Source organism: Anguilla anguilla, chromosome 16 (genome assembly GCF_013347855.1).
Source record: "Anguilla anguilla isolate fAngAng1 chromosome 16, fAngAng1.pri, whole genome shotgun sequence".
In the NCBI taxonomy this organism is placed as follows: domain Eukaryota; kingdom Metazoa; phylum Chordata; class Actinopteri; order Anguilliformes; family Anguillidae; genus Anguilla; species Anguilla anguilla.
In genome coordinates, this window is record NC_049216.1 from 26,607,806 (window position 1) to 26,620,913 (window position 13,108).

A 13,108-nucleotide genomic window follows, 5' to 3' on the forward strand; every position below is an offset into this window, starting at 1 on the left:
GCAGCAAACATGACTGACAGTTTGCTGGAAAACTAGCCGGGTGATTCTGGTGGTGATGTTAATTATATCCTTCATCGTGCCTTAGTGAACTTGGCAAATGTGTTGGCATTTCCTCTCAAATTCATAGTATGTCTGGCTACTGCCAAGGTTTTAAAGGGGACGTTTGACGGAACTTTCACATCCAGTTTGTTAGGCAAAAAGAGTACAGTTAGTTTGAAGCCATGCGCGAAAGCTGATAATCACACTAGGGTGTGAATTAAAACAAACAACACTGGAGGAACATTCTGCTGCCTGTGCTGCTTTGAACCGTTTTGGGGCTTCTGCCGACAAACTCAACATTCCTTCACTGTGCTGTTTCTAAGTGCAGTGAAAGCAAATAAGAAACAGGAAAAACAAGACCCTACAGTAGGATGTTACGTCCCCATCAGACCACTACATTCTCCAGATATCTCCCACTGCGGGTGAATGGCAAGACAACAGAGCGCACTGGGGAAAGCTGCAATGTGAAACCAATATAGTTCTGAACCACATGTGGCCCAATGGTCTACCAAAGCGGTCTACCAAGAGCATAAATCAACGGGCAGAACGCCTCGCTGCTTTTTCTCTTACACACTCGACAGAGCGCATTTCACTGTCTTCATGAAGGAATTTTAAAACTTGTACAGTGTATTCACCCGAGGCGCTACTTAGCCGAACACACAGTGAGGTGTGAGGTTCTTAGTGCAGCGAGGTGGGTTTCTAGTCGATAATCTTTGCTAAGAGTGAGCATGTACCTGTGTGGTGCTCACTCTTAGCACGTACCTGTGTGGTGCTCACTCTTTAGCATGTACCTGTGTGGTGCTCACTCATAGCACGTACCTGTGTGGTGCTCACTCTCAGCACGTACCTGTGTGGTGCTCACTCTTGAGCACGTACCTGTGTGGTGCTCTCTCTTAGCACGTACCTGTGTGGTGCTCTCTCTTAGCACGTACCTGTGTGGTGCTCTCTCTTAGCACGTGCCTGTGTGGTGCTCTCTCTCAGCACGTACCTGTGTGGTGCTCACTCTTAGCACGTACCTGTGTGGTGCTCACTCTTAGCACGTACCTGTGTGGTGCTCTCTCTTAGCACGTACCTGTGTGGTGCTCTCTCTTAGCACGTACCTGTGTGGTGCTCTCTCTTAGCACGTACCTGTGTGGTGCTCTCTCTTAGCACGTACCTGTGTGGTGCCCTCTCTTAGCACGTACCTGTGAGGTGCTCACTCTTTAGCACGTACCTGTGTGATGCTCACTCTTTAGCACGTACCTGTGTGGTGCTCACTCTTTAGCACGTACCTGTGTGGTGCTCTCTCTTAGCACGTACCTGTGTGGTGCTCACTCTTTAGCACGTACCTGTGTGATGCTCACTCTTTAGCACGTACCTGTGTGGTGCTCACTCTTTAGCACGTACCTGTGAGGTGCTCACTCTCAGCACGTACCTGTGTGGTGCTCACTCTTAGCACGTACCTGTGTGGTGCTCACTCTTAGCACGTACCTGTGTGAGGCTCACTCTTAGCACGTACCTGTGTGGTGCTCACTCTTAGCATGTACCTGTGTGGTGCTCACTCTCAGCACGTACCTGTGTGGGGCTCACTCTCAGCACGTACCTGTGTGGTGCTCACTCTCAGCACGTACCTGTGAGGTGCTCACTCTCAGCACGTACCTGTGTGGTGCTCACTCTTAGCACGTACCTGTGTGGTGCTCACTCTTAGCACGTACCTGTGTGGTGCTCACTCTTAGCATGTACCTGTGTGGTGCTCTCTCTCAGCACGTACCTGTGTGGTGCTCACTCTTTAGCATGTACCTGTGTGGTGCTCACTCTTTAGCATGTACCTGTGTGGTGCTCACTCTCAGCACGTACCTGTGTGGGGCTCACTCTTTAGCACTTACCTGTGTGGTGCTCACTCTTTAGCACGTACCTGTGTGGTGCTCACTCTTAGCACGTACCTGTGTGGTGCTCACTCTTAGCACGTACCTGCGTGGTGCTCACTCTTAGCACGTACCTGTGTGGTGGTCACTCTGAAGGTGGCTCCGGTGGTGGGGGTTGCAGGCCGAGGGGAGATGCTGTTCTGTCCCTGACTCTGCGCCTGTGCTTGAGCCTGTGCCTGGGCCTGCGCCTGGGCCTGCGCTTGAGCCTGTGCCAGAGCCTGCTGTGGGACCATCACCAGCTGCCCCATCTCAGTGCGAACCAGCACCATGCCTGTAACACAGGGAAACATGTTCACCAGCAGCACCATGCCTGTAACACAGGGAAACATGTTCACCAGCAGCACCATGCCTGTAACACAGGGAAACATGTTCACCAGCAGCACCATGCCTGTAACACAGGGAAACATGTTCACCAGCAGCACCATGCCTGTAACACAGAGAAACATGTTCACCAGCAGCACCATGCCTGTAACACAGGGAAACATGTTCACCAGCAGCACCATGCCTGTAACACAGGGAAACATGTTCACCAGCAGTACCATGCCTGTAACACAGGGAAACATGTTCACCAGCAGTACCATGCCTGTAACACAGGGAAACATGTTCACCAGCAGCACCATGCCTGTAACACAGGGAAACATGTTCAACATCAGCACCATGCCTGTAACACAGGGAAACATTTTCACCAGCAGCACCATGCCTGTAACACAGGAAAACATGTTCACCAGCAGCACCATGCCTGTAACACAGGGAAACATGTTCACTAGCAGCACCATGCCTGTAACACAGGGAAACATGTTCAACATCAGCACCATGCCTGTAACACAGAGAAACATGTTCACTAGCAGCACCATGCCTGTAACACAGGGAAACATGTTCACCAGCAGCACCATGCCTGTAACACAGGGAAACATGTTCACTAGCAGCACCATGCCTGTAACACAGGGAAACATGTTCAACATCAGCACCATGCCTGTAACACAGAGAAACATGTTCACTAGCAGCACCATGCCTGTAACACAGGGAAACATGTTCACCAGCAGCACCATGCCTGTAACACAGGGAAACATGTTCACTAGCAGCACCATGCCTGTAACACAGGGAAACATGTTCACTAGCAGCACCATGCCTGTAACACAGGGAAACATGTTCAACATCAGCACCATGCCTGTAACACAGAGAAACATGTTCACTAGCAGCACCATGCCTGTAACACAGGGAAACATGTTCACCAGCAGCACCATGCCTGTAACACAGGGAAACATGTTCACTAGCAGCACCATGCCTGTAACACAGAGAAACATGTTCACCAGCAGCACCATGCCTGTAACACAGGGAAACATGTTCACTAGCAGCACCATGCCTGTAACACAAAGAAACATGTTCACTAGCAGTACACACTATCAAAGATAGACTAATCTTCATAAAACTGAACAACTAAGATTCTTCAGAAAAACCAAGACCAGGCTTTTTTGTAAGGTAGCCGGAAATGTAAGTGTAAAAAAACTTTGGGAAGATTTAGAGGCATGGTGTAGCCTATGTGCATCCAAACTCTCTAAAAGCACACCCTGCAGTGTTTTTAATTACAAGTTCGATTAAACAGATTACAGAAACCAGGAGCGGGCATTTGCATAATACAGAGATCTCTCCTGACGGCCTGCTCTCTCGCTTCACAGCTCATCAGTCACCAGAATGTGCCGATACACCATCCTAAGAGGAAAATATAACCGGGAAGGAAAGTTCTGACTGTAAAAGGCAGCTTATACCAAAGATAGTAGCCTTCAGCTTCCTCTGCCAAATTCAATTCAACTGTGACTTTAATAGAGGGCTTTAAATAATAAAACTGGGATATTTGTATGATTATGAGAAATAATAACTGTGCATGCCACCATGCTGTAAGCAGTAGCTGGGGGGGAGCTGGTATAACAGCACTACCTCACATTACCACATGAATCTGTGCCCCCGGAGGGGCAGACACAAACAAGCAGGGAGAGAATGCCAACCAAGCCGGAGGGCACTCTACAAACTCCCGTCCCTCGGTCCCAGCACTGTCCCTGGCTTAAAGACCTGTCACGCCAACATGCTACAAACAAATGGACACTTTGGATGAGAGCACAACAGGTTGCTACTCATTATCAGCAAAACTGAACGCTGGAATCGGACACCCCTGATTGAGCAGGAGGAAGCTTCGCAATGCTACATGGGATGCAACACAGTGCTGAATATTTCACAGGGAGGAAGGGATCGGGTTGGCCTAAGCTGGCACATCCCTTTCATCAATAAACAAACTGGAAAGTGCCTACACATTGGCCAGCCACAGGCTACCAATCATCTTCACCCATATACATAATAACACAACGCTACTGCACCTTACCTTATAGACGTCTCAAAGTCAAAGGCTGCCAGTGAGCCCTATGACATCAGTGGTACAATTTCAATAGCATAATGGATTTTTTTTGCCATTACACAACCAAAAACAAAGCAACCACAATATGGTAATGACAGCAGACACTTGGGAACTGGGGGTGTGGGGGGTTGTGTGTTGATCAAACTAGAAGATTAATTTGTAAGCACACTTTCACACTGTATTTCTGGGCAGACTGAGAGAAATTTTAATTCCCTGAATAGCCCCTCATTTAATTCCATGAGGGGCAGCACATAGCTGAGGACAGGGTCCTGGGTACCTGCTGCATTTTTGGGAGGAAAGAATGCCACAGTGACATATGGAAACCCTTGTGTGCACTTATTACCTGGGTAATGACACAGCTGATGGGGTGCAGACGTGTGCATTTATAGATTCAGTCCCATCAGCCATATTGGGAGTTTTTTTTGTTTTTTTTAAATCTATGGTAGAAATGAACTCATTGAAATAACTATGCCCAGAGTCAATTTATTTATGATATTTTAACTTTCAGACCCCATATCATAGCTATCATTTTGATTCTATACTTAACCTTTATAGATGTCACTAAAACAAGTCAGAGTCACTACAGCACATGTGTGCAGGAAAAATAAGTGAGTAAAAATCATTTTGACTATAAAATAGACATGGCATGGTAATAAAAAAAAGAATGGTGATATAAATAATGAATAGCCTAGGCTATATTGTAAGTGTATGAGAGAGACAGACAGAGGTTTGATTATTATGACCATCTTTAACAGTTCTTGCAATGGCTCTTGCATCATATGTCACACAGGGACAATTTCAGAGGTTGCCTCTTAGCTGTATGACAGAACAAAGAAGCCACAGGAAAACAAACTGACCATATGAATTAGCAAGGATAGTGTGTTACTGGCAAGAACCTAAAGTACACCACTAAAATTTCTGATCAAAAATCATCACTCAATTTCATTCATATTTTAACATTCATATACCCTCCAGGTTATCACAGCAAAAGAACATCGAGTTCTCAGTTGACCTAACTAGTCAAATGAAGGTGAAGGAATTTTTTATTTTTTGAAGAAATCAGGGCCAGGCATAATATTTATTCCTTTATAGGCTACATCTTGCAGCAGGGACAGTTCTTTAATAATGGCCCACATCTCATCCCACACATACACACCCAATGCAATACAGGCCTAAGATATGCATGATTATTAGAAATAAGGATGGACAGCATTTAGGCTGATCTCAACCAGCAATCATAACATTTTGGACTTGATTGCACACGGCTGTAAAGATATCCACAGCAAAGTGCTTGCGTCTTCAAATACACAAATGATGAAAATGTGTTATATTCACTGGAAGCACCGAGTCTTCTTCAATGACCTCTTACAAAGCACACCTCCAAAGAAAACATCTAGGCTACTCAATGCAGTGTGTGCAGACTGAACTGTGTCTAGTCCTAATTTTACTTTCCTCTTAGGTGTACAAGGATGTCGTGTCATGTTTCCACACCAGCAAATTTATACATTTCCTAAATTCTCCCTCGGATGAAGTGTAGAAAGTGAGAAAAAAATGAAACCAAGTGGAATATCTACTGCTATTATTTCCTGCTCAAAAAACAAGGTTTCGTCAACATTCAGGTGCAAAGATATTTTCTATTAAGACATTTTAAATACTGACAACTGCGTTTGATTCTGGTTTAATATTCCAGACACTCCATGACAACACAGGGACATGATTTCAGAAACTGCTCGTTATAAATGACTACAACTGTCTTTCACAAAGCTGAACTCTCCAGAATTGCACTGTACCAGTCACATTATACAACTGACTCCTACACCAACTGAGCCAAAATGGATATAGCAATCATGTAGCCTATTACTATTAGGGCCCTAGCATTGTTGGAATCTGGCTCTCATGTCCATTAATTCAGTCATCCAGCAGTATAACGCTGAAACAGCCTCTTCGCCAAGCCACCAGTTGAACAACCATTAAAAATGATAACACTTTACTTGTTAGCTGATTTTTCTTAATGAGCCATTTAATTGGCAATTACGTGAAACTGCGTGTTAATGCACAGAACAATGTTCATGGGCCATAATTTTTGTTTTGTTCAGCAGTATTCTGGACTGGGGGAGATTGGTGTCACTGATAGCAGAAAAAAGCGGTTGCCAGGTGGGTAGCCAGAGAGCATTTGGTGTGAGGTTGGAAGGAACTGAACCTGAGGCAACCTGAGACACCCTGGCCAACATAAGCCCACAAGCCTATAAAACAATAACAGTAACAATACATGACTTTACAAATAAAGTCAATATCCACATAGGACCACATCCTTCACACAAGCTTAATTGGTTAAAAATTTAAAAAGTCAAAACTTTGGCCTGAAGAAATTACAGCCAAATCCTGTTCCTCATCTATTTCGGCCAGTACAAAGCTTTTATGCCATACTGCACCATGTGGCCAACGGCTAATGTAGGGGAATATTAGGCTGTTTCATTTATTTTTGTTATCGGCATCATAACAAAACACCACAGTATATAAGCAAAGTTTCTCCAAATGACCTATCTTTCGAAACAGAAAATGCAGAAACTGAACAAAGTTGAGCATGTTCCGTAGGTCCATCTTTCTCCCCCATTTGTGGACTACTGAACTCACTGCCCAGTACTCGTCTGCCTGAAAACACACTTGCAATCAATGAAACAATCCACCAGTCTGAAAGAAAGCTAGAATTTGAAAGCATCCAAATCAGTCCATTTTCACATTAGCCCTAGTAATCACATTTTGAGCACAAATGGAGAGGCGTTGAAACGCTGATGGCACGTCTGAGAGCACCGTTACTAATGATTTTATAAAAAGCTATGCCTACATTGGCCATTCTCGGCTTTACAGACACTGAAAGGCAATCGCTGCCTTGTTAAAATGAAATTTTCAATCAAGAAAACTGTAAATATACATGACTCATTCTATAGCCTGAAAAAGTAAATCAATCCCAATGTGAACTTCTACAATCAAAGAGCTTTGCGTGGAGTTGTTCTCCTTCTTGTAATCCTTTTCAGAAAATATACAGAGAGTACACCAGTCTGATGTTACTAGTGTTACACAGTTTCTGCAACACAGGAGAAATCAGTTAAGATGACACATTATGAAGCACATCAAACAAGTGAGTTCAACTTCAGATTCTCAATACACTTTGAAGGACCTCTGTAGAAGACATGTTAATTAATGCGCTGACATAACATTACATGACTTTCCCTACCTTTTTCCTAGTTTTCAATATCACGTTAATTTTAATACTCAAAAACCAAGAAAGTAACAGTCATGTTTGCCATGGCTGCATATCTCTTCCACAGGTGCACAATTATCCCTCCCTCTCATTAGATCAATGTCAGATCAGAAAAGCACCACCGTCATTTAGTGATGTAGGTATAAGTTCACAACACTTTCTGCCCTTACAGACTCAGAATTAGTGCGTAGCGTGGACGGCGTGTAGCACAGTGGGTAAGGAACTGGGCTTGTAACCGAAAGGTCACAGGTTCGATTCCCGGGTAGGACACTGCCGTTGTACCCTTGAGCAAGGTACTTAACCGAAATTGCTTCAGTATATATCCAGCTGTATAAATGGATACAATGTAAAATGCTATGTAAAAGTTGTGTAAGTCGCTCTGGATAAGAGCGTCTGCTAAATGCCTGTAATGTAATGCGTATAGCCAACATTTTGTGTTTTCATATTGATGGTCCCTGTGGGTTCCACTCCAGTGTGACATCATGGAATTGTATAAATATACAATGTTGTGTATACACCCAAAAGCCATACATAAGTATGATTCAAATGTTGGGTGATATTTTAACGGTTATTTCCAAACAAAAGTTGGCTGTGCTGGAAATGTCCCAGGAAGCAGGGTAACGTTCCCCAAGCCATTCCTTTGGAAAAAATGTGTGAAATTAATACATGGATGTGAATAAAATTTGAGGAGAAATCTGCTCAATTAGATTTTTTTCCTGTCTAAAACTATGAACAGGATGAAAACACTGGCTGGGCAGCAATCGTACTGACTGAATATGTAATATTTACTTTAGCTGGATAAATCTCACACTGTAAACAGGACAGGGGGCAGTACCATTCATCAAGTCATTACTGGTAAATGGACTTCTAGATATTTATTGCATGTTCAAATCCAGAACACTGCATTACAATAAAATCAATTATTTAAAATTCTGCTAAATAAGATGAACTTCATTTGCAATTAAGATGCTCAAAGTTACCGATCTATGATGTGTTCAATGACAAAGAAGCCAAGTAAAAAAGACCAAAATTAAAAATGTTAACTTTGATCACACTTGGATTTCCAAAAGTAGAACATGTAGATTTTGAGCTGTTGAGCAGCATGATACAAATACAATCCATTGGAATGCCTGGCCAATCGATGCTGACTGACTGTACCAGCTTACTCATGTACAACATCTGCTTCCTATACTCTATGTGCTCTTCAGCTTCAGGACAAGATTTGGCAAGTGCCACAGGAGAATGGAATTAATAGGAGTTCAAATCACAGCCAAAAACTTTGCCACTTCATTAAAGTTCCTCAGCAGGTGGACACAACGGAATCCCTTTGTGTTCTCACATGTCCTCATGCAACAGGTACACAGATTTAAGACACTGATACTGAGAAAGAAGAAATAAAGCAATGTGTGGAAACGAGTGGGTGTACACTCAGATCTTTATAACTTTGGATTATGTTTCACTGACAGAGGAGACTCAGACTGCTACAAACCAAATCCTTCCCATCATTTTGGAGGAAAATAATAGATTTATATATATAGCCTATAATAAGCTAGAGAGGGAGAGAGGAAAGTAAGAGCGAGTATAGTGCCCACTCGGGCAGGTAGATTATTATGACCATCTTTAACAGTTCTTGCAATATATATAATAAGCTAGAGAGGGAGAGAGGAAAGTAAGAGCGAGAAAATGACTGACCGTGTTTGTTATCATGGACTGTTTAAAAATGATGACACAATTCCTGACATTGAAACTTAAGACGGATATAATTGATTGTTCGCCTGAACATATTTAGTATTGCATGACATCACCATGAACATCGCAGTGCTTTAAAAGGCTAAAGTCCTGAGACCTTCCAGGAATAAATAGTGAAAAATTGTCTCTGATGGATGTAAATACTTTAAAGAGAGGCAGTAGTTAGAGAGTAAGAAAATCTTTTTAAACCAGAAATAACCCTGTTATAACTTACTTTAAAAACAAACACACAGGCCAGCCAACTATTTTAAGGAAATTATTACTTAATAGCCTACTTCAAAGATATTTGACCAAGCGCTCATATGATTAACATCAAATTCCAATTTAGTTTAAGGTATCATTTTACCTGATCAAGTCTGTGATTGTAAAAAAAAAAGAACATGAGTATTTACATTGTGTGTCCCACGTGCAACTGATCAGTGCAAAACAGACGTATTAATTAAGTGATATTATACAAAATCCACTACATTGATTTTCTTACCCTGTGGTATGGTAAATCCAGGCGGCAGCTGAATGGTCGTCTGCTGTTGAGGTGGTCTTACAATGAGTTGTGGGGCCACAATCCTCTGAGTCGCACCCATTCCAGGGCGAAGTTGCTGGGGCTGCGTAGCAGTAACTACCGTAGGGGACGGCGAAGGAGTCCCCGGTCTTATACTGACAGTTGTGACTGTCGGCTGTCCCACAATATTTACCGTCGGTTTCGTCACCGCAGTGAGAGTTACGGGACTGCTGGCTGCAGGCACCGAATTGGCTAAGGAAGCCTGCTGCTGGCTAGTTGTAGGGTTAATAGCTGGAGCGGGAGAGGTGACGGGGTTGTTGGTTGAACAGACAGGACCAGGCTGAGTCGACATGATAATCTTTGACTGTACGGGACAGTCTGACTTTGGATTGCTGGCATCTACACTCTTGGTGTGGTTCACAAGCTGCGCAACTGTGGTAACAGGGGGACCTGTCCGAGCGTCTTGTTGGACCGATGTTGAGACTGTAGTACCATTCCCATTCTGTGCAATGTTAGCCATAATGTGACTCGGAAGTCTTTGCAAGGCTATAGTTGGAGTCTCTCGATCATCCAGAGTACTCGCAGTTTGAGATGGAGGAAAATCGGCTGCGCCTAAAGTGGTCGTATTTGCGCTAGATGCCGTTGTTATATTAGAGTTAACTGACCTGGCACAGCTAACAACCGCGTTAACGTTATTGACCAAAGACACTGTTCCACCTCCGGTTTGAAATCCCGCAACATCGGTAGTAGCAGCAGTATTTGAATGAGAGTTCACTAACGTTACCGCTCCGCCGTTACCGTTCAAACTCTGTATTCCTGTAGGAGTAGTCCTTATGGTTGAAGTGATGTGATTTTTTAGAGAATCAGTCTCTGTCGTTACGGTTGCTGACCCACCTGAACCCAAAACAGTACCTCTGTTGGAAGCGTTGATGCTGACCAGCGGAGGTGGCAAAGTTACCAGACCAGATGCAGACAGTGTTGTGGTATTAGATGCTCCATGTGATTGCAAGCCGCTGTTGGCGTTTACCCCGGCCGCAGAAGTGATGGAAGCTTCTTCGTAAGGAGAAATGGAACTAAGTGAAGACGGTATCTTATCGGAGTTAGTTTCTTTTGAGTTGGGCTCCTGATTTAGCCCCGCTTTATGTTGTCCTTGTTGTTGCTGCTCTAGTACAGTGCCCACTTGGGCAGGTAGCATTCTTCCTAAGTGGTGATTGGCAGCGCCTGTAGACCCAGCACTCCTAGTTTCTGTATGGGGAGCTGCTGGGTTGCTTTGGCCGACAAGCTGCGACTCCAGTGAGCCCACTAAGTCGCTAACAGCTTTTTCGTCCACCTCGGAGAAGAGCATATCTTCCAGAGGGTCGGAGGCGCCCGCCATCTTTGATCTCGGATCGCTGTCCAAATTTTCACGTAGCCTGTACGCATGCGTGTTACTGGGCATTGTGGGAATGGGTGTGACGTCAGAGCGCCAAATTCATCTTTTGGTCATGTTACTTCGGAGAATGGTGCAGATTGCAGAAGCGGGCTGAATGAAAAATTAATTTTATTTGTCTATAATTATTCTGTTAATAATCATTACATTTTACGTTACATTTCAATATCACGAAGCGCCATTTACATTTAATAAACTGTATGTACATAGACTTACCACGAACGTGAGAAACCATGAAATGTATTGCTGACGTGTTGCCAGAACACTACCGCAAAGTATACATTGAAGTAACTTTACTTAACTGTTGTAAATGTTATGTTTTTTTAAATGCCCTCAAATTTTCGGTCTTTCGGTTTTTTTGTTTTTTTTTTACAATTTGTCTAACGTTCATTACACGTAGCTTATTGGTAGGTATTCAACATCAATATTGTCTTGGCATACCTAGTGTGGAATCTCTTCAGATATGTCTGAAGTAGGCTATTAATGAAGTCATACATCGGAAAAGTGAAAAAGAAAGTAGTGTTCATGACAACAGTTTCAGTGACGTAATTCATGTCAGAAAGGCTTGTCTCATTTATTTACGTTCGTCATTTCTCTTAGCACTTCGCTTGCAATAAAGGTGCACAGAAAACCAAATCATAATTTGAGGTGTGTTGAATCTCACATGCTAGTTAATAGTTGCCAAATGGTGAATATATGCTATCTGACCTATATTATAGATGTATATATGAATATACAGTGCCCTCCAAAAATATGAGAACAGAACAGTGAAATTTGTTATTTTTGCTATACACTGAAGGCAAAAGATATTTTATTTCATGGTATTTACATGTATATATATTTTACTACTTTACAGAAACAGCTGTTTTTGCACTGAGTCTCCCATTTTCAGTTGTGCAAAAGTAAGTTCACAAATGAGCTCAAAAGTAAATCAAAGCAATACAGTCTAAAATTTGCGATCTACTGACATCACCAATTGTTTGGTATCTTCTTTGGAAATACCTTTCCAGGCCCTTCGATGCAGCCGTTTTCAGTTAATATTTGTTTCAGGGGGCTTCTGTCTTCAGTTTCCTCTTCAGCAAGTGAAATGCATGCTCAATTTAATTTAAATCAGGTGACTGATTTGGCCAGCCCTAAGCTGTCCACTTTTTCCCACTAATGGATGCTTTAGTCACATAAGCAGTGTGTTTGGGCTCTGTGTCTTGCAGCAGGATGAAGTGTCTACTGATGACGTAGGAGGAGTTTCTTTTTACATAGTCTGACAACATCTGTCTGTACACAATTCATCCTACTGCTGCCGTCCTCCACTACATCATCAATAAAGACAAGTGAGCCTATTCCAGAAGCAGCCATATATGCCCAAGCCATGACACTATTTCCTCCATATTTCAGAGATGATGAGGGGTGCGGTGGACCATGGGGCTGTCACTTCCTTTCTCTACATAATATATATATATGCTATTTTTATAGCCAGTGGCAGCAAAGTTTACAAAAATGTACTGTTTAATGACATTTTCAGTGGCTGTGCAGGGTAATACTTTTGTCCTTATGAAGGTTAACATGCACATCACTTTTTGTAAAAACAAATAATAAAGGAACAAATGTTGTTAAAGAGTGGACATTTTCGGAACCAGTTCGGGTTAATAAGCAATAATCACAAGAAAAACTTAAAAGTCTAATTATTTGGTCACCATAGTTACAATGCTAGTCTATTGTTAAAAAAGAGAATAAATTATTATGAATAATAAAAATAAATAAAGAAATGTTTCATACTGTTTCAAACTGAATTCACAATGTAGACCAAGGTATACATAAATAC

General features: G+C 42.8%; 1 protein-coding gene across 2 annotated transcripts in view; it reads right to left on the bottom strand.

The window, feature by feature from the left end:
* LOC118215466 (transcription initiation factor TFIID subunit 4-like) overlaps nucleotides 1-11,273 on the bottom strand; it is a 73,336-nt gene extending 62,063 nt beyond the window's left edge. For both annotated transcript variants that reach the window (XM_035396307.1, XM_035396306.1), the window contains exons 1-2: nucleotides 9,843-11,273; nucleotides 2,018-2,214 (exon numbers count right to left, since the gene is read on the bottom strand). In XM_035396307.1, the coding sequence (XP_035252198.1) occupies nucleotides 2,018-2,214; nucleotides 9,843-11,235 (1,590 nt within the window). In that variant the 5' untranslated portion in view covers nucleotides 11,236-11,273. The remainder of the gene's footprint in view (nucleotides 1-2,017; nucleotides 2,215-9,842) is intronic.
* Between the last annotated feature and the right edge of the window lie 1,835 nt (nucleotides 11,274-13,108).